Source organism: Eptesicus fuscus, chromosome 19, assembly GCF_027574615.1.
Source record: "Eptesicus fuscus isolate TK198812 chromosome 19, DD_ASM_mEF_20220401, whole genome shotgun sequence".
Classification (NCBI taxonomy): Eukaryota; Metazoa; Chordata; class Mammalia; order Chiroptera; family Vespertilionidae; genus Eptesicus; species Eptesicus fuscus.
In genome coordinates, this window is record NC_072491.1 from 11,681,999 (window position 1) to 11,704,495 (window position 22,497).

The following is a 22,497-nucleotide window of genomic DNA, read 5'->3' on the forward strand; positions in this document are numbered from 1 at the left end:
ATTTAACATAAGGAACCAATGAAGATATTTTTCTTTAACTAAAGCATTTTAAATACAAATCCTCTAAAGGATTTTTCAAATAAAATATTAACACTCAACTTTAAAAGACTATATTTCAATGGGACGAAAAAAATTTTTAATTCTCTTTCATTGTGGCCTTTGAAAATTCTGGAGGAAAAAAAAATGTTTTGTTGTTTTTTTTTGCTTTAAATTCAGATAATTAAAATTTTTAACAATTTAAAGTATTTCTGAACTAAGGTTTTATGTCTTTCAGAGCAGAATAAACTGTGTTTATAGCCAAGTTGTTTTAGGAAGACTTAACAAAAAGAAAAATGACCACCATTAAATTTATTAAGGGTATGCTATATACACTGATGTGTAAAATACCTTGCAGAACTCAAAGAGGCACACTATCCATATTCACATACAAAAGATGAAAAATACGAGGTGGCATAAACTAAATAGTACAGAGCTAAAATGCTCTAAGAGCTCAAAGAGGATGTGGCCATGCAGGAGCCATCAGAGAAAACTCTGTAGAAAAGAAGGGAGCTGACTTATGAAAAAAAGGGTAAACTTCAAAATGTGGGTAGAAAAGAGACATAAGAACATTCCAGAAAAGGGAAAGGCCATGAGCAAAGGCACATAAATAGAAAGGAAAAAATTAAGAATGGTATGTTTAGGGGACAAATTGTTCAACAGATATTTCTTTGTAGTAGCAGCTATCATGAAAAGTGTCATCAGTGTAAGATAAATAAGACACAGGAATTAAATAAGCCAAAACAACAATAAAAATGGAAAGTAGGAGAAAAGACTACATAAAGAGTCCACCAAAAGAAGTCTGGGACGACTTCTCAGCAGAGTCTTTATAACTTCAGCTGTCCTGAAGTCAAGGTAGAGCAGATTGGTTAGCGCTTAAAAGGCTTAGACTAATACCGGTAGCTGAAGCGCTAAAATTTAATTCCACTTCATCCCCATTGCTCCTCTTTACCTCTTGCACAGAATTCCTTCCCAACAGATCTCCTTGTCATAGTTTTCTGCCCCCACAGAGTTGACAAGGTAACCTTCCTTTAAATCAAAAGTAAAATAAGCTGATCATATTCTCTCCCAAGAAAGAAAAAGCTCCAAAAGGAAAAAGTCTTAACTGCTTCGTATCACATAAAAACCTTTCAAAGTCTACCTCTCTACCTACATCTCTCATTAGTCCCCATCCCACATCTTAAATTTGTAAATTTTTCATACTCAACTTTGCTAGATCTTGGGACTAGAAGGTACATATTAGGAGTTCATAAGTATTCACTGAACCATTTAAGAAAAGTACTTGTTTATAAACAAATGAAACTAATACACAGACCCAGAACTTCAACTTATGAGAAACACTAAAAAGCTTCCTTACATACTTTTCTATGGAGTGTGAGTGCCTGTGTGGAAACCTTTACAGGGGGTACTGCTCTTATACCTGGCTATGCATCAGAACCACCCTGACCCAGACCCTGCATGTTCTAATTCAGTAGGTCTTTTAAAAGCTCTATAGGTGCCTTTGACATAGACCCACAAACTTCACAACACATATTGCACATCCTTCAAAAAACTCTTTAAATATTCATTTTCTCATTCAAAATTTTGAAAGGTATTAAGTACCAATGAGTTCAAAATTATATTCACTGAAAAGCACATAGAAAATTTATATGGCCCTAGCCAGTTTGGCTCAGTGGATAGAGCATCGGCCTGCGGACAGAAGGGTCCCAGGTTCAATTCCAGTCAAGGGCATGTACCTCGGTTGTAGGCTCCTCCCTGAACAGGGCCCTGGTTAGAGTTCGTGCAGAAGGCAACCAATCGATGTGTTTCTCTCACATTGATATTTCTCTCTGTCTTTCCCTCTCTCTTACACTCTCTCTAAAAATCAATGGGAAAAATATCCTTGGTGAGGATTTAAAATTTTTTTTCAAATTACAGAAAATATATATGTATTTTATTTTGCAGTATACACTAAGTAATTGGCAATTCTATGGGTATAAGTGGCAGCTCTTAGGAAAATTAGTGATTCTAATGTGGGTAGCTACCTGAAAAGGCAACTCTCTCTCCCTTTAGGTGTGAGCCAAAAGAAAACCTTTGGGGCAAGGTAAAATTATCTTCAAAAAGTAATTTGTGGCCCATTCTGATACACAATCATAAATGGATCAAAGCTCAACATCATTGTAGCACAATATCATAAAACATGGTCTCAATAATTTTAATCTAGACAATTATTTAAGCAGATAGAATTCAATAGCCACATTAAAGACTCACATCCAAATATAATTTCTATCATTTACTCAACATTCATTCATTCATTCTAATTAAGCCAGAAATTAGACCAGATGTTCAATTTGCAGTGATGAACCAAACAGATACAATCCTGACTCTCATATAGCACACATCTACATGAAATACACAGATATTAGAGAAGCAAACCCACAAATATATATAAATATAATTACTAACTGATAAGAAAAGAAAAGGTGTTACGAGATAAACTGGCTAAGAATTTATTTTGCATTCAACACTTAGGTAAGCAAAAGTATTCCTAGTTCATATGAAAAAATGAAGTACATCCATATTCCATGGTAGTTCCTGACTTGGAATATATGAAGAAACTTTATTTTTATTATATTTACACACACACACACACACACACACACACACACACACACTAGAGGCCCGGTGCACGAAATTTGTGCACGGGGGGCAGGCTGTGTCCCTCAGCCCAGTCTGTACTCTCTCTAATCTGGGACCCCTCGAGGGATGTCCCACTGCCCGTTTAGGCCCAATCTCGGGCCTAAACAGGTAGTCAGACATCCCTCTCACAATCCAGGACTGCTGGCTCCCAACTGCTCGCCTGCCTGCCTTCCTGATTGCCCCTAACCGCTTCTGCCTGCCAGCCTAATCACCCCCTAACCACTCCCAGTTAGTTTGCCCCTAACTGCCCTCCCGTGCAGGTCTGGGTCCCCCCCACAACTGCCCTTCCCTGCAGGCCCGGTCGCCCCCAACTTCCCTCCTCTGCAGGCTTGATCACCCCCAAATGCCCTCCTTTGCAGGCCTGGTCCCTCTCAACTGCCCTTCCCTGCTGGCCATCTTGTGTCCACATGGGGGCAGCCATCTTGTGTTTTGGAGTGATAGTCAATTTGCATATTATTCTTTTATTAGATAGAGAATAGAGGCCTGCTGCACGGGTGGGGGCCAGCTGGTTTGCCCTGAAGGGTGTCCCGGATCAGGGTGGGGGTTCCCTTGGGGCGTGGGGTGGCCTGGGCGAGGAGCCTGTGATGGTTTGCAGGCTGGCCACGCCCCCCCAGTGACCCAAGTGGAGGCCCTGGTATCTGGGATTTATTTATCTTCTATAATTGAAAACTTTGTAGCCTTGAGCGGAGGAGGCCTGGGCTGGCCAGGGTGTGCAGAAAGCTTGGCTTCCTCCATCTCTGGGGGCAACTCAAGCCTCCTGCTCTTTCCAGCTCTGTGGCTGCTGTCATTTTTGTTGGGATTTATTTATCTTCTATCATTGAAACTTTGTAGCATTGAGTGGAGGCCTGGGCCGGCAAGGGCAGGCGGAAAGCTTGGCTTCCTTCATTGCCGGGGAAACCCAAGCCTCCTTCCTGCTCTCCGTGGCTGAATCCATCTTGGTTGGGTTTATTTGCATATTCGCTCCTGATTGGCTTGTGGGTGTGGCCTGAGGGTGTATCAAGAGGTATGGTCAATTTGCATATTACTCTTTTATTAGGTAGGATATATATATATATATATATATATATATATATATATATATATATACATACACACATACACACACACACACACACACATACACATATATATATATTGTTATTGTTATTGATTTCAGAGGAAGGGAGAGGGAGAGAGAGACAGAAACATCAATGATTAGAGAGAATCATTGATCGGCTGCCTCCTGCATGCTCCCTACTGGGGATCAAGCCTGCAACCCAGGCATGTGCCCTTGATCAGAATCGAACCCAGGACCCTTCAGTCCACAGACTGAGGCTCTATCCACTGAGCCAAACCAACTAGGGCATGAAACTTCAAAAGCAGACATGGGTGAGCTATAACAATAAAATATCCTCCCTCATTGAGTGGCTGTGGATTACAAATTAGGTTTGGAAAAGAAAGAAATACTTAAGGTTTTACGTGTATAGTGGCCTACTATTGGTCATCCTCTGATAACTTTCATATCAGTACTCTTTTTTACTTTAAAGCACTTACAATGTCTTGTAATTACTCCGTCATTGATTTTATCTGCCTCCCCCAGAAGAAAAGAAACTATGAAGATAGGTGCCAATCATCTGTCTTACTCTACATTCTTCCTCAGAGCCTCCCTTCTTACATGTACAAACAAAATCAGTAAGTGAACAAATGAACAATCACAGAAAAATTAACAGGAGAGATCTAATTTAGGCCTCCCCGATGGAATAACAATGAAGCTAAGATTCAAAGGTTGACTAGAAGTTAGCCAGATGAAAAGCATTCAGGAGCCAACTGTCTGTGTAAAAGCCCTGAGGAGAGAAGAGCAAGTCATTTTCAGGAATCAAAAACCAGTTTGCCTAGAATAATGTGAGTGAAGAGTCAGGTAGACCACAAGGGAGTTGCAGATGGAAGCTGGAGTAGAACAATGAAGGACTTCAAAACCAAGGAAAGGAGATTGGGCTTTATCAGTCATGCAAGATAAGATCAAAGAAGTTTAAAGATTTCTCTGCTGTTTCAAAGCTAGAATGTAGGAAAGCAAACATGGACACAGGTAGACCACTTAGAAGGTTATGGTAGTCAATGCATGCAAGAGATTGTAGTAAGCATATTTTTTTATTTTCTGTATTTGTGATAACTAAGTAAGAAGTGGCGTTAAAAAAAGAAAAAGAAAATACCTGTATTTAAAAAAACTGTATTTAAAAAACTTTATATTGAAGAATGTGCCCTGACTAGGTAGCTCAGTTGGTTAGAGCATCATCCCAATATGCCAAGGTTGCAGGTTCTATCCCTGGTCATGGCACATACAAGAATCAACCAATGAATGTGTAATTAAGTGAAACAACAAATTAGTGTTTCTCTTTCTCTCTCTCTCTCTGTTCCTCTCTCTCTAAAAATATCCTCCTATATAATAAAAGGCTAATATGTACATTGTTCCCTCAACTGGGAGTTCAATTGGGAGTTCGACCAGGGGGTGGGGCCAACCGGCCAACTGCCTGCAGCCCCACCCCTCAGTCCGCCTCCCCACCCTGATTGGGAGCGGGGCCAGCCAGGCAACCTCCCATGTCCCCTCCCCTCAACCAGGCCAGCAAGAACCCACCTGCGCACAAATTCATGCACCAGGCCTCTAGTCAATAAATAAAAAATAAGAATGTGAAAAGAAGCCTGAAGTTAAACAGAAATTAAGAAGAAATGTGAACTCTTTAGAGAAGCTTGTTATGCAAGAGACATTATCATGTTTAGTGGTCAACCTATACCGAGGAAATTAGGGATATTCTTTGGCTCAGGGGGGAAAATGGATCAGAATCTGAGACTATTTGACTGCCTTTGAAGAAGGGAAATTGCTAGAATACTTGGATACAGAAGAATTATCTCCTATCTTGGTCAATCTAGAAAAATCTCATGTTAGTATCTTCATTGTGGATGCGTCACAGCAGAAATACGTGACTACAGGCAGTCCAGTAATGTGAAATCTCTAGGTTACCAAAATAGGCACATTCTCTGACATTCAACAGTGCTTACTTTAATCTGTGGTGTACATTTAATAACAAGTGATAACCATAAGTGGACCCAGGAAGACAAACTTTTGCTTGAGAGGCCACTGAACCCCACTATAGCTGAACCACTGTGTCTTGGTCCCTGTATAACCATAAAGTGCACTGCAAATAGACTGCTCTATAACAAGCAAAAGATGAAGACCTGCCCTATGAAACAGTGTTCAAAGGTATTCCAGGTCCTCTCTGAAACGACATCAAGAACTGTCTCATTGTCCACCTCCTCCTCAACTACAATAACCTGATTTCTTAGGGGAAAAAAGCAAGAAAAGCAGATCAGCATTATGACCTCAAAATTTCTAAAGCAGGAAATTGTGTAGATATGTGAAAATGGAGTCCCTGTAATTTGGCCATACATGCGAAAGTGGAAATCAAATTGGATGACTCACAACCAACAGTCTGGACAGACCATGATGTAAAAGGTGATTATGTATTTAAATGTGAATCTGGAGATCAGTATCAGAAAACAAAGCTGACCATTTTGCAGTCACCTGGTGATCCACTTTACTATGGTAAAATTCAGCCATGTAAAGAAGATAAAGAAGGTGAACTGCAAGATATCTCCATCCTACTCTTCCACAGATGATCATTCAAATTGGTTCATTATTGGATCAAAGACTGATGCTGAGAGCATAGTCAATCAGTTCCAGGAACTGGTCCAGAATGAAGCCAAGTATCCAATCAAGATGTTGCACAGCTCCAGTGACTCAGCCAGCTTGAGTCAGCTCTCTCCAGGGAAAGGAAGAACAGCCTGAGACCGTGTCAATTCAGTCTTCAGTACTGGGAAAGGGAGTAAAACGTTGATCTCCACCCATCAAACGTCCCTCAAATTCAGGACTTAGTTCCTCGGGTAACTAATTTACTCCACAACTTTCTGAAATCTCCAACTCCTCCTGCTTCTAAGCCACCAAGTCTTTCTCAGAAGTCATCTGTGGGTCTCAAGTTAGCGTACTTTCTCCAGCTTCCCATCACAGACATGAAAGTTTAAAAACAAAATACCTCAAGAGCTTTTGGTCTTATTTTTTTGTTTTCTGTTTTTCTTCAAGTTGATAAACTGCATACTTGATTCACAACAGATTTTCTATACATTCCACATTTAAACAGAAGTACACAGCTACTAAAGATGTTGTATTATCTATTAAATATGTACTTTATTACTGTATTTTGAAAATTTGTCAGGATAAACTTGATGTGTTAGAAATTAATCATGTATATTTAGGTGCCCCCCTCAAAAAATTAGCAAAATACCCAAGTATTAAGCCCTTGATGGACCTGGCATTAGGCTATGTTCAATCTTTCCTTTTCTACATCCAATTGTACGAACCACATTCTTATCCAGTACCAAATAGAAATTCTGGGGAAATTTTGTCATTATAGTTTTTGATCTGGGGACTGAGGACTGGGGAATATATTATTTTTCTATAACCACTTGAATTTCCTGATACACAGCCTTAATGGAAAATATGTAACATAATCTAAATATATAACACACAATAAAGAAAAGCAAAATTAAACACACCCAAGAACAACGTTCCTCTAACATTATTCAGTCACTTCATGAGCCAAAGAACTTATAAGGATCTTATATACTGTTGGAAGAGAAAGTTTTCCATAGATCTCTTACTAATAAGTGCCCTGTTTTGACCAGGGGTGACAATGTGTCTAGACTCCCCTATGTCACTGGTTCTAAGTCACTGTGTGCCAATTCTAATAAATAAAACATTAGCGAGGGGGTTCTGGGAAAGCCCTTTCCTGCTTCTTCCCTTCTCCCTCCTGCTTGGTCTACAGACATAAGGCTGGAGCTGGAGCAGCCCTCTTACAACCATGAGACAATAAACATGAAAGCAAAGGCCACGTGCTGAGAATGGCACAACCTAAGAAAAGAAGCCTAAGACAGTTAATGCACTGTTGCTGCTATACCAGCCCTACCTCTAGACCTTTTGTAAAGGGAAAATAATAAATTTTATTACTTTGATTAAGTAACTATAGGCTAAATACAGTCATCATTTATACACTCTGCATCCTCAGGTTATTTAATAGGCGTACTAAGCCCCTTCATGATCAGCTCATTTACTTACAAACTCAGGTCACACAAATCTCAGTCTCATACTTTCCATTCCAGTCATTTAAACCTTGTCAGAAGAGCATATACCAGTGAGCACCTACCTGTAATCCTCTATACTCTCTCACATCCCTCCATTTCTTCACCAGTTTAACTCTTCCTCAGCATTCCAGACTTCGGACTCCTGGCTAAGATAAGTGCCCTGCCTCCTTGTTCTCACATCACCTCCCACACCAGTCGGTATAGTGACTCAGCTTTATTATAGCTATTTATTTTAACTATGTGTCTTCTCAACTAGATTACCAGCCAGCTCCTCAAAAAGAAAAACAGTGTCTTAGTTCTCTTGGTATTCCTAGATCCTGGAACAGTACCTGGCCCATTAGGGATGCTCAGCAAATGTTCGTTTAATGAATTAGAGTTACATAAGACTGTTTTTAAAAGAGTAATATAAAAAAGACTATTAAATTACTCCCCTTAACATAAAAAAATAATTTTCACCCATAAATTCGCCCTGAAAATGGGAAAACTGAGTATTTTCTACCACCACCTGTTGCTTTATATCATCATTTCTGCTTAAGAGCTGTAAGTCCTAAAGACAAGGATTTTAGTCTCACTTCCAATGGGAAGTCAGAAAACTAAACAGATGACCAAATAACACATCCTATATAATAAAAAGCTAATATGCAAATCAACTGAACAGCAGAATGACCGGTTGCTATGATGCGCACTGACCACCAGGGAGCAGACGCTCAACACAGGAGCTGCCCCCTGGTGGTCAGTGTGCTCCCACATGGGGAGCACCACTCAGCCAAAAGCCGGGCTCACAGCTGGCGAGCGCATTGGCGGTGGTGGAAGCCTCTTCCGCCTCCGTGACAGCACTAAGGATGTCTGACTGATAGCTTAGGCTCATTCCCCATGGGGAGCGGGCCTAAGCCATCAGTCGGACATTTCCCAAGGGCTCCTGGACTGTGTGAGGGCACAGGCCGGGCTGAGGGACACACACCCCCAAGTGCACAATTGTCATGCACCGGGCCTCGGTTTTATTATACATTATTAGCAAAACTCATCAAAATGAAGGAAAACAAACAAATTAAAGCTCTTCATACCTGTCACATTGCTGCATTATGGAAATTTCTTTGATTATTTCCTGAAGATCTGACTCAACAGGTACTTGTTTAATTGCCACAACCTGACCAGATTCCTTATGTATTGCTTTAAATACACTTCCATAAGACCTAAAAGAAACCAAGGCATTTATTTGTTTTCCTTTCAAACATCATAACTATTAGAGAAAAAGTCTACAGTTTGTGAACGTAGTCTTTCCTAATTTAAAGCACAATTTAATAATGACAAATCAAACAAAAAAGTTAATTACACTTTAGCTTTAATGCTTCAATTATTGACTTAAAAATCTCTTAAAATCATCGTTAATATATAAAGATTTATTGTTTTTCTTATGAATGAAATACTTACAGCTTATCAACTCAAACAAATGCAGCATTAAGAAGATAAAAATGGAAATTAAAATAATAAATAGCCCTGGCCTGTGTTGCTAAGTGGTTAGAGTGTTGGCCCATGCATCAACGGGTCGTGGGTTTGATTCCCAGCCAAGGGCACATAAGTGGGTTGCGGGTTTGCTCCCCACCCCTCATCGGGGTGCATGCGGGAGGCAACCAGTCGATGTGTCTTACATCAATGTTTCTCTCTCTCTCACTCTCTCTCTCCCTCTCCTTCCCTTCCTCCCACTCTCTCAGAAAAGCAATGGAAAAAATATCCTCAGGTGAAAATTAACAAAACAAAACCAAAAAAAAAAAAATGAAATATAGCCCTGGCCAGTGTGGCTCAGTTGGTTGGGTGTTGTCCTTTGTACCAAAAGGTTGCTGGTTTGATTCCCAGGCAAGGGCACATGCCAGGGTTGCGGGCTCTATGTTTAAGGTAGAAGGAGTGCAGAAAACAGCCAGTCAATATTGCACTTTCACATCGATGTTTATCTCTATTCCTCTCCCTCCTCTCTCTCTAAAAATCATTAAACTATTTTTAAAAAGAAAAAGAATGAAATACAGAATAAAAACCGCCAAAGTCTCAAGTTAGGAACAAAGGCTAATCTCACCTAAAGCAAAATTATCCCCAAAATAATAAAGTTCCATGCCTGTTCAGACTGCTTAAGGACAACTGAACCCCTCAGTTGGGGACTACATGATACCAAAGTTAGAGAAGCAGGGAACATATTCCCTCCTAAATCAGAGATCCAAAGCATCCTCAAATGCTCCTTTCACTATCATCTCCACAAGAGGAAGACCACTCACAGCTGTCAGGCTGTTCTCTTTATCTATGAGTCTGTTTCTGTTTATTTTGTTCATCAGTTTATTTTGTTCATTAAATTCCACGTATAAGTAAAATCATATGATATTTGTCTTTCTCTGACGGGTTTATTTCACTTAGCATAATTTCCAGATCCCTCCATGCTGTAGCAAAAGGCAAGATTTCCTTTTTATTATGGCCAAGTAGTATTCCATTGTACAAATGAACCACAGCTTTTTTATCCACTCATCTACTAATGGGCACTTGGGCTGCTTCCAAATCTTGGCTACTGTAAATAACACTGCAATGATCATAGGGGTATATGTATTCTTTTGAATTAGTGTTTTGGGTTTCCTCATATAAATCCCCGATAGTGGAATCAATGGGTAGTAAGACAAGCCCATTTTTAATCTTTTGAGGAAACTCCATTCTCTTTTCAATAGTGGCTGCACCAATCTGCATTCCACCAACAGTGCACAAGGGTTCCCTTTTCTCCACATCCTGGCCAACACTTGTCATTTATGGATTTATTGATGGTAGCTATTCTGACATATGTGAGGTGATACCTCACTATGGTTTTCATTTGCATTTTTCTGACAATTAGTGATGTTGAACATCTTTCCATATATGTATTGGCCTTCCATATGTCCTCTTTGGAGAAGTGTCTATTCAGATTCTCTGCCCATTTTTTAACTGGAATGTTTGGTTTTTCCTATTGAGTTGCATGAGATCTTTATGTCGTTTGGATATTAACCCCTTCTCAGATATATGACTTACAAATATTTTCTCCCATTCCACAAGTTGACTTTTCATTTTATTGATTGTTTCCTTTGCTATGCAGAGCTGCTTAGAATATTGTTTATTTTTCCTCTTGTTATCTTTGTATTTTGCTAGCAAATCCAAAAGTTCATTGCCAAGACAGATGTCAAGAAGCTTATTTACTTATTTCTCTTTTCTTCTGGGAGTTTTATGGTTTCAGATCTTACATTCAACTCTTTAATCCATTTTAAGTTAATTTTTGTGTATGGTACAAAATAGGGGTCCAGTATCAGTCTTTTCCATGTAGCTCTCTGGTTTTCTAAACATCATTTATTAAAGAGACTATCCTTTCCTGGTTGTATATTCTTGGCTCCGCTGTCATAAACTGACTATACATACCTGGGCTTATTTCTGGGCTTTCTATTCTATGTGTCTGTTCTTACACCAATGACATACTGTTTTGATTACTATAGCTTTATAATATAATCTGAAATCAAAGCACAAGATGCCTCCAACTCTGTTCTTTTTTCCCAAGATTGCTTTGACTTTTAGTCATCTTTTACAGTTCCATATAAATTTTAGAATTCTTTGTTCTATTTCTGTGAAAAATGCTATTGGAATATTGATAGATTGTACTGAATCTGTAGATTGCTTTGCATAGAATGGACATTTTAACATATTAATTTTCTCAATCAATGAGCACAGAATATTTTTCCATTTATTTGTGTCTTCTTAAATTTTTTTCATCAATGTTTCCAGTGTGTAGATTTTTCACCATCTCAATTAAATTAATTTCTAGGTATTTTATTCTTTTTGATGCAATTGTAAATTGTATTGTTTTCTTAATTTCTCTTTCTGATAGTTATAAAAATGCAACTTTTTTGTATATTAATTTATATTCTGCAACTTTACTAAATTCATTCATTAATTCTAAAAGTTTTTTTGTGGAATCTCTATTTAGTATTATGTCATCTGTGAACAGAGACAATTTTACTTCTTCCTTTCTGATCTGGATGCTTTCTATTTATTTTTTCTTGACTAACTGCTCTGGCTAGGACTTCCAGTACTATGTTGAATGAAAGTAGCCAGAGTGGCCATACATGTCTTATTCCTAATCTTAGAAGAAATCTTTCAGCTTTTCACTGATAGGATGTTAACTGTGGGCTTGTCATATATGGCCTTTATTATGTTGAGGTATGTTCCTTCCATACTATTACTATTCTACTCAAGCAAATAGAAAAATTTATATTATATAGCATCTTTATAATTGTTTATAAATGAAACTGTGAGGTCAAGAGGCTATGCAAACACACACACATATACAAAAGTAAATGGTATTTTCATATATTTTATACTTACCCTTCCCCAAGTTTCTCTAATACATCAAAAACTTCTTCAGGCTGCTTAGTCAAACTGTCTTCACTCAGCTTTTTCAGCTTACTGGTGACAAAAAGACAAAAAGAAAATATTTAAGACCTTTAATAAAATTTTAAATTTTATTTTAAAGAGGCAATACATTCAAATGGTTCAAAATTCAAATATAAAAATGTATATAGTAAGTAGTCTCCTTCCAACCCACTTTTACTTAGCTTCTTGTGAAACTTTTATACAAAATGAATATATGTTTTTATTTCTCCCCATTTTCAACACAGCATTTTTACACACATTCTTTTTTATACATACTGTTGGGCACCTTGCTGTTTTCACTTAACAACAAGTAACTCATGTTAAAGATCTCTAAAAAGTACGTAGAATGCATCCTCATTCTTTTTCCCCTACATCTACATCCTACTTTATTGCAAAGATATAGCATCTCTTACTCACCAATTCCTTATTTATGAACACCCAGGTTCCTTTTTGCTATTATAAACAACACTGTAATAAATAAGCTTATGCATAAGTCAACTCACATATGTATTAGTATTCTATAGGATAAATTCCCACATATACACACACAAATACAAAAGTATATATATTAATAAATAAGTATATATAAGTATAATCATGTCATAATATATATGTAATAATGTGTATGTAATTAATAAAATCACTACAATACCTACTATATGTAATGCAGAGGAAGGACATGCAGTGAGCAACAGTAGAAAAGGGAAATTAGCTAGAAGCTTAATCCATATACGGATGCACAGAATATAATCTTAATAGTAAGAATGGATAGAAGATAAACTATTCAAGATATTAAAGAGGCATAATCAACAGGTAGTGGTTTGTGTTAAATATAGGATGATGAGGGAAAGAGAGGAGTTGAGACATCTCTTAAGCCTTTGGTTAAATGTCATTTAAGCTAAGAACACCAGTAGAAAACAGTTTGGAGGGGAAATAGTATATGTTTAAGTCAACTCTTCCAAATGTAGATTTCCAGTAAGCAAGAGTATATTTGAATCCCAAAAGAGATCTGAGTTGAAAATATCATTTTTTGTACCACCAGAACACAGATGAGGCCTGAAGACATGAGAAGGGATAAAATCATCAAGAAAATGTCTAAAAAGAAATCAGGGTCAGGGAGAAAACAGCTCCTAGAAAAACATCAATATTTAAGAAATGAGGTCATGTATGACAAGAAGGTAGTACTTGGCCATGTTTAAAGCTTTTGAAAATTCAAACAAAAAATTCAGAAGTGCCAATTACAGAATTTCCACTCTGAACACACAAAAAAAATGTTACCGGATCCAGAATTATCTGTCTGTTGTAAACAACCAGAAAACTCAACAAATATAGGAAACAACTATTTTCAGACATTAGATATAAGGCATTTCAGAACTGAGATCCCTGTGAAAAGGGGAAGAGATCAGCCTCATTATCATCAAGGCTTTAGGATCGAGAAGTTTGGACAGACTGAAGCACAGGGAAAAAGGAATCCAAATGGAGCCCAGCATCTTTGCTAAGTTGAAGAAACAAGAGATGGGGTTCTGGAGTGGCAAGGAAAAGGAAATTTGTATTACTGAATACCTTCAAGAAGAGAGGTATGCAGAGAAAGAGGTCCAGCAACCCAGGAGTTTTCTTGACTAACGTCAATCTGCCCTGCTTACAAAAAACACTCTACAAAGCTCAGCAAAATCAATTTCCTAAGGGAAAACAATGACCAGGGAACTCTACAACAGCTCCTCCCGGAGATTACACAAGGCTGAGAATCCTTGCCACCAACAAAAGCTCAGAGAACTTTTACAAATACAAGGGTCACTCAAAAGCAATATCAGAATAGTCATATTTTAGAAATGAGACAGTATTACCAAAATATAGAGGCTACTCTTGATTCTCCCAAAAGGAGCTTAAAAACAAGCCTCAAAACATTGAGCCTAGCTTATCTAATAATAGACAAATATGTAAATTGACCGTACCTTTGCTATGCCCACAGCCAATCAGAGTGAGTATGCAAATTAACCCACCAAAGATGGTGGTTAATTTGCATACGAAGGCAGGGCGGGCAGCACCATGGCCTGCTTCCGGGGGTACAGGTTCATCGGGGGCAGAGGAGGCCCTGTGGGCAGCGCCAGACACCGCCCACAAGGTACCAGTCCATTGGCCGGGAAGGCGGTGGGGTGGGCAGCGCCAGACGGCACAGGAGGGGTCCGGGTTCATCGCAGGCCCCAGGAGGGGCATTGGCCTGCCTAGCCTCCCCGGGGGTCCCTGGGAACATCGCCGCCCCGAGGAGGCAAGGCCAGACCCGCCTAGCCGCTCCCGGGGGTCCCTGGGAACAGCGCCGCCCCAGGGAGGCGAGGCCGGACCCGCCTAGCTGCAAATCAACCAAATGGTGGAACAACCAGTCTCTATGATGTGCACTGACCACTAGGGGGCAGACGCTCAATGCAGGAGCTTCCCCCAGCCTGCAGGCCCCAGGCCAGCCAAGGTGGGTGCCAGTGGGGGCCCCACCAATCGCCCTGCTGGTCACCCGGCAGAGGGAGGCGACCAATGGCGGTGGTAGGGGGTGGGGCCGGCGAGCAGGTGGCACCAGGCTGGCCAAGGTGGTGCCAGCGGTAGCCCCCCAATCACCCCACCAGTCACCTCACAGATCGGCCCTGATCACCAGTCAGGCCTAGGGACCCTATCCGTGCACGAATTCTGTGCACCAGGCCTCTAGTGACTCATAAAGAGGAGAAACATTAGTCAATTAAAAAAGACACAGAAATGGTGGAATTAACAGAAAAATAGTTCAACCTTGGATAATGTGAGGTTTAGAATCACCAAACACCACACAGTTGAAAATCTGCAAATAACAAGTCAGACCTCCACATATGCAGATTCCCAACTTCTTATTAAAGATATATTGACCCTTGAACAACAAGGGTTTGAAATGCACAAGTGCACTTATACACAGAATGAAAAAAAATTTGCATATAAGTGGATTTACACAATCAAACCTGTGTTAAGGGTCGACTGTTTCTTATAAAAAGCAATTATGAATATACTAAAGGCCCAGTGCATGATTGAATCATGCATGTGTAGGGTCCCCTACACGCTTTCGCTTTCGATCGCGGGGGAGCTGGTGCCTGTCCACTGATGCACCAGGCCTTTCAGAAGCCTCCAGCGTGGCGGAGGCTTCTGAAAGGCCTGGTGCCTGAGGGGACAGGCACCCAGCTCCCACCCTTTTGCTTTTGATTGCGGGGAGCTGGGTGGAGGCTTCTGAAAGGCCTGGTGCCTGAGAGGAAAGGCATCCAGCTCCCATGCTTTTGCTTTCGATGGGGGGGGGGGGGGGGGGGGACTGGGTGCCTGTCCGCTGGTGCACCAGGCCTTTCAGAAGCCTCCGGCTTGGTAGAGGCTTCTGAAAGGCCTGGTGTCAGAGCAGACAGGCACCCAGCTCCCCCGCTTTTGATGTCCGCAGCCGCTGAGGGGGGCTTACCCTGCTGTTTAGAGGGAGGCGCAGCTGGGTGTTGAGAGGCAGGCCCCCTCAGCGGCCCCGGATCTGGCCATTGAGAGGCGCAGGGGGCGTGAGTCCCGCCCCCTGCGCCTCTCAACAGCAGGGTAGCCCCCCTCAGTGCAGCGGATCCGTGCCTCTCAATGGCCGGATAGGCCACCCCGAGTCCCACCCCCCAGCCTCCCGCCGCCCAATCGTGGGCGTAGCAGAGTGATGGTAATTTACATGTTACTCTATTATCAGATAGGATGCCATGTACTCACCGATATATAAAAAATGGAAGAAAGAGAAAAATGTAAATCAAAATTTTAGAGATGATAAAATAAAGTATCTTAAATGGAATTTTCACTGCATAGGATTTGAGAAAATTAGACAATGCAGCAAAAAAAGATGAATAACTTGGAAAAAAAAGGTTTAAAAAAAAGCCTGAGCCCCACATGAAAATGAAGGATATAGAGATAGATAGATAGATAGATAGAACAATAGATATATGGATAAATAGATAGACAGATAGGCAGATAAGTGTGAAGTGTGAAGAGAGAAGGAGGGAGATAATGGCCATTTTCCTACAGACACAGGAAACACAACAAACCTAAAAATACACACACACATACAAAGATACATTACAATCAAACTGTTTAACACCAGTAAGAAAGAGACCACTAAGTAGTCACAGGAAAAAAAATCCTATGTAATAAAAGGATAAAATGCAAATCGACCAGTCACTATGATGCACACTGACCATTAGGGGGCAGAGACTCAACACAGGAGCTGCCCTCTGGTGGTCAGTGAGCTCCCACGGAGGGAGCACTGCTCAGCCAGAAGCTGGGCTCACGGCTGGCAAGTGCAGCAGTGGGAGCGGGAGCCTCTACAGCCTACGAGGCAAAGCTAAGGAGCAGCAAGCAGGCAGGCAGGAAGGAGCGAGGGGTCCCAGACTGCGAGAGGGCTCCTGGACTGCGAGAGGGAGCAAGCCGGGCTGAGGGACCCACCCCCCAGTGCATGAATGTTGTGCACCAGGCCTCTAGTAGATAAATAAAGAAAAAAACCTTTTCTTCCACTCAACAACAGCATAATATACACTCTTCTCATGTGCATATGGAATATTCTCCAGAAGATACTGCATGATAGGCCCCCACAAAAGTCTTATAATTTTCAGAAGATTGAAATCATACAAAGTATCTTCTCCGATCATAATGGAATATAACTAGGAATCAACAGCAGAAAGAAAAACACACACAAATATGTGGAAATTAAATAACATGCTCTTAAACAACCAGAGGTCAAAAAGAAATCACAAGGCAATTAAGAAAATACCTGGACACAAATGAGAATGAAAACACAATCTACCAAAACATATGGGATGTAGCAAAAGCAGTACTAAGAAGTAAGTTTAGAGCAGTAAACCCTTACATTTAAACGTCACACCTCAAGAGACTAGAAAAACAAACTAAACCCAAAGTTAACAGAGGAAAGAAATAATAAAGATTAGGCACAAATACATAAAGTAGACTAGAAAAACAATAGAAAAAATCAACAAACCTGCTATGGTACGAATATCTGTATCCTCCCAAAACGTAACTGTTGAAATCCAAACGCCCAAAGATTATGGTATTGGGGGCGTGGGGGGTGCTTAAGTCATGGGGAGAGCCCTCATAAAGTTGACTCCAGAGAGACACTTAGAATTGTCAGCTATGAACCAGGAAGAGGGCGGCTTTCATCTGACTGTGGCCATCCCGACACCTTAATCTTGGACGTCCGAGATTCCAGAACTGTGAGAAATACCTTTCTATTGTTTATACCCCATCTGCGGTACTTTGTTAGAGCAGCCCAAACAGACTAAAACACAAAACAACGAGTTGGCTTTCTTAGAAGACCAACCAAATTGACAAATCCTTACTAGACTAAGAAAAAAAGAATAGTCAACTAACTAAAATTACAAATGAAAGAGGAGATAATAAAACTGATGTCACAGAAATAAGAATGATTATAAGAGAGTACTATGAACAATTATGCATAAACAAATCAGGTAACCTAGAAGAAATGGATAAATTCTTAGAAACAAATAGACTGCCAAGACTGAATAATGAAGAAATAAAAAATCTGAACAGACCCATAACCAGTGAAGAGATTTAAGGAGTAATCAAAAATCTCTCAACAAAGAAAAGCCTAATATTAAATGGCATTAATGGAGAATTCTACTCAACATTTAAAGGAAGAATTAACAACAATATCCCTCAAACTCTCCCAAAGAACTGAAGAGGAGGAAACATCTCTAAACTCAGCATTACTTTGCTATCAAAACCACAACATGAAAAATATAGACCAATATTCCTAATAAATATTGATGCAAAAAATCCTCAATATAATACTAGCAAACAAAATTCAACAGCACATTAAAAGGATTATACATTGTGAAATGAAATTTATACCTGGAATGTAAGACTGGTTCAACACATGAAAATCAATCATTAACAAATAAAGGACAAAACCACATAATTATCTCAAGTGATGCAGAAAAAGCATTTGACAAAGGCCAACACCCTTCCATGATAAAAACACTCAACAAACTAGAAATAGAAGGAAATTACCTCAATATAATGAAAAGCTCACAACATACTTAATGGTAAAAGACTGAAAGCTTTTCCTCTAAGATCAGAAACAAGAAAAGGATACCCACTACTATTCAACTTAGTACAGACTATAAAGCAGTAAGACAAGTAACAAATAAAAGACAAAGAAGAAATGGGGGGGAAATAAAATTACCTCTGTTCACAGATAACATGATTTCATCTGTAGAAAACAATAAAGATTCCCGAAAAAAAACAAAACTGTTGTAACTAATAAATTTCAGCAAAGTTGCAGGATACAAAATCAATATACAAAAATCAGCTTCACTTGTATACATTTGCAATGACCAATACTAAAATGAAATTTAAAAAAACAATCCCATTCGTTATGGTATAAAGAAAGGATAAAGTACTTAGGGATAAAAATTTAACCAAGGAGATGAAAGACATACTAAAACTATAAAACATTGCTTAAAAAGAAACCAAAGAAGATAAAAATAAGTGGAAAGACATCCTATGCCCGTGGTCGGCAAACTGCGGCTCATGCGGCTCTTTGGCCCCTTGAGTGTGGCTCTTCCACAAAATACCACAGCCTGGGCAAGTCTATTTTGAAGAAGAGGTGTTAGAAGAAGTTTAAGTTTAAAAAATTTGGCTCTCAAAAGAAATTTCAATCATTGTACTGTTGATATTTGGCTCTGTTGACTAATGAGTTTGCCGACCACTGTCCTATGCTTATGGATTGGTTGGAAGACTTAATGTTATTTAAATGTCCATACTACTCAAAGCAACATACAGATTCAATGCAATCTCTATCAACATCCCAATGGCATTTATTTTCATTTTTTGCAGAATAGGGGGGAAAATCCTGAAATTGATGTGGAATCTCAAAAGCCAAAAAAATCTTGGGGGTGGGGGGTTGAGGGGAATAAATTTAGAGGTCTCACAATTCCTTTGTGCTGTTTTTTCCTGTGTTTTACTTCTATATATGCTATTAACCCCACATTATGTCATTATTTCTGGCCTTGGCATCCCCCATATCTCTCACTACGTGGCCCCAGGCCCAGCACTAGTGGCAGCCAGCCTTGGTTCATAGCTTGGTCTCTCCTGGGCACCTCCAAGCCCAGTACAAGTAACAGCCACCTGCAGATTGCTTTGTAGCTCATGCAAAGGGCACAAAGTAGAGAGTTTCAGACCATGTCAAAGCACACCCAATCTCCTCCCCACCAGGGACACACTCAAGGGGCGGACTCAGAAGGCATCAGAGCCCCGCTGAAGTACATCCTGGTCTGTGGGGTCGGCCCCTGCACAGCTGTTTCTCCATGGTAGTAGAGCAACAGCCCACACAGGGTTTTGGGGGGAGGGAGCAGGGCCACACCTGGAGTGACCAGCTCAGGTGATTGGGGAGGCTGTGCCACTGGACCCTACTGGACACCTACTTCAAAAGGCCCCTCTACCAAGCCCAGGAGACATAGTAGTTCTAGCTAATACATAGAAACAAACACATGGGAGGCTGGGCTGCCAAAATGAGAAGACAAAGAAACATGTCCCAAATGGGGGGGAAAAAAAAAAAAAAAAAAAGAGCAAAACTCCAGGAATAGAACTAAACAAAATGGAGACAAGCAATCTACTAGATGCACTTCAAGATGTAGTTTTACAAGATGAAGGCAAGATCCTTCACCAGCAAAAAGGATACAAATCGCTGCATTGCAATACCCATTCCATTGCGGTGGTCTGAAACGGAACCTGCAATATCCCTGAGGTAGGCCTATATAAGAGACACTGAAGCTCAGAGGACACTAGCAGCTGCCTAAGGCATTTCCCATGCACATTTCCTGAGCACCCCACAATAAAATTCTATTACTGAAGGTAATCTGTGTACCTCTCTTCTTTGTGGCCTTAAAGGACCTGAGTAACAGAGTAACTAATATAGGAAACAAAGCAGAAGGAAGACACACACCAAAGGCAAACGGGAAAAACAGTGGCACCACTAATTAGTAGAAGGTAGATGGAAGGTAAAGATTCATTTTTAACACACTGCCTTTGAGGAGATACCAAAGTAATCAAATGTTATTTAGTGGATACTGCATAAGACTGAGTACAAAGATTCCAAAAGTGTGTATTTGTGGGTCATTTCAATCAAAGTTGAAGCCGTGGATAAACTCACCAAAGAAATAACCACATTAAATAAATTTTTAAAAAAAGGAGAAAGAGAAAACATAATGTCTTATCAATTATGAATTGGGAAGAAGAGCACCTAAGATAGAAAAACAGAAGCAAAAGAAAAATAAGAAAGAGAAAGCTTCAAGAAACAGAGATATGAGGGAGATAAGTTCAGAGAAAAGGTTTCTGATCTTTCCAGGCAATGACTGATAACCTAAAATCAGTTTCATTATATAGACAAGGCCTGAGTTGGAAGGCTGAGACAAAATGAAGACTTAAAAACAGATTTTAAAGATTCTACAATTGGGGAACAAAAATGTAATTATAGGAGTAAAGTCATAAAAAGTATGAGAAGGGACATGTTCAAAGATCAGATGGAAGTTGAGGGAAAGAGAAGAAATTCCCCTTCTGTGATAGAAGCAAAAATTATGTAGGAACAATAATCAAAGAAAATTAAGATGAAAGTACATAAGGTAGTTTTTCTTCCTACCGATCACAGAATTTCAACCTTCTCTACAAAGTAGATGAAATCATTTGTGTAAAATTATATATATATAACAGGAAAAGAAAGTGCAAATTTAGGGGACTGCAGCACTGAAACTAGTCAGGAGTGACAGCTCTTTCTGTCAAGTCTGCAAACACCAAAATGCAAATTAGCCCTAGATAAGAAACAGCCCAGTTATAAAAGACGTAACACTTGATATTTTAACTATTTTCAATTGTATAATTAAATGGCATTAAGTATATTCACACTATTCTGTAACCATCACCACTCTCCATCTCCAGAACTTTTCATCATCCCAAACTAAAACTTGACCCATTTGACAACTTCCCACTTCCTCCTCCTCCCAGGCCTGGTAAGCACCATTCTATTTTCTGTCTCTATGAATTTGAGTATTGAAAGTGCTGCATATAAATGGAATCATACAATATGGGTCCTTTTGGGTCTGGCTTCTTTCACTTAGCATGTTTTCAAAATTCACCCATGTTGTAGGCACATATCACAACTTTATTCCTTTTCCAGGTTGTAAATGTGGTATATACCACATTTCCCTTAGCCATTCATCCATCAGTGAACACTTAGGTTGTTTCCATCTTTTAGCTATTGTGAATAACGTTGAAAATAAAATCTGCTGTCCAAATATCTATTTGAGTCCCTGATATCAATTCTTTTCTGTATATTTCTAGCAGTGAAATTGCTGGATCATATAGCAAATGTATGTTTAATTTTTTTTAATATATTTTATTGATTTTTACAGGGAGGAAGGGAGAGGGATAGAGAGCTAGAAACGTCAATGAGAGAGAAACATGGACCAGCTGCCTCCTGCACACCCCCCACTGGGGATGTGCCCGCAACCAAGGTATATGCCCCTGACCGGAATCGAACCTGGGACCCTCCAGTCCGCAGGCCGACGCTCTATCCACTGAGCCAAACCGGTTTCGGCTGTATGTTTAATTTTTTAAGGAACCACCACACTGTTTTCCACAATGACCGCACTATTTTACCATCCCATCAGCAATGCACAAGGGTTCCAATTGTTACATATGCTAGGCAATATTTGTTATCTTCCAGGGTATTTAATTTATTTTTATGACAGCCATCCTAAAGAATATGGTTTTGATTTGCATTTCCCTAATAAGTGATGTTGAATATCTTTTCATATGTTTATGATCCACTTGTATATCTTCTTTGGAAAAATGTCTAGTCAAGTCACTTGCTCACTTTTTATTTGGTTGGTTGTTTTGGCCAAATATAAATCCATTATATTTATAAAGAGAGACACAAAGGAAGGCTTTCTACACTGCTGGATCTAGTTCCCTATTCAAGAGTAATTAGTATATGCCCTCTAGATCTTTTAGATACCTAACCATGGAGAAGAGGACCTAACCAGAGTGCAAATTCAGTAGAAGACAAAAGACTATCTTCATGAACAGATTTTTTCTTCATAAAGGACTTACTACCTCATTTCGGCTCTGTAATTTCCAATGTCTTTT

General features: G+C 39.7%; 1 protein-coding gene across 5 annotated transcripts in view; it reads right to left on the minus strand.

The window, feature by feature from the left end:
• Positions 1–22,497, minus strand: part of STK3 (serine/threonine kinase 3) — a 228,832-nt gene that overhangs the window by 192,988 nt on the left and 13,347 nt on the right. For 4 of the 5 annotated variants that reach the window (XM_054708205.1, XM_008148510.3, XM_028156032.2 and 1 more), the window contains exons 2-3: positions 12,262–12,342; positions 8,949–9,077 (exon numbers count right to left, since the gene is read on the minus strand). In XM_054708205.1, coding sequence (XP_054564180.1) covers positions 8,949–9,077; positions 12,262–12,342 — 210 coding nt within the window. The remainder of the gene's footprint in view (positions 1–8,948; positions 9,078–12,261; positions 12,343–22,497) is intronic. The other variant, XM_054708206.1, reaches the window with a different exon arrangement.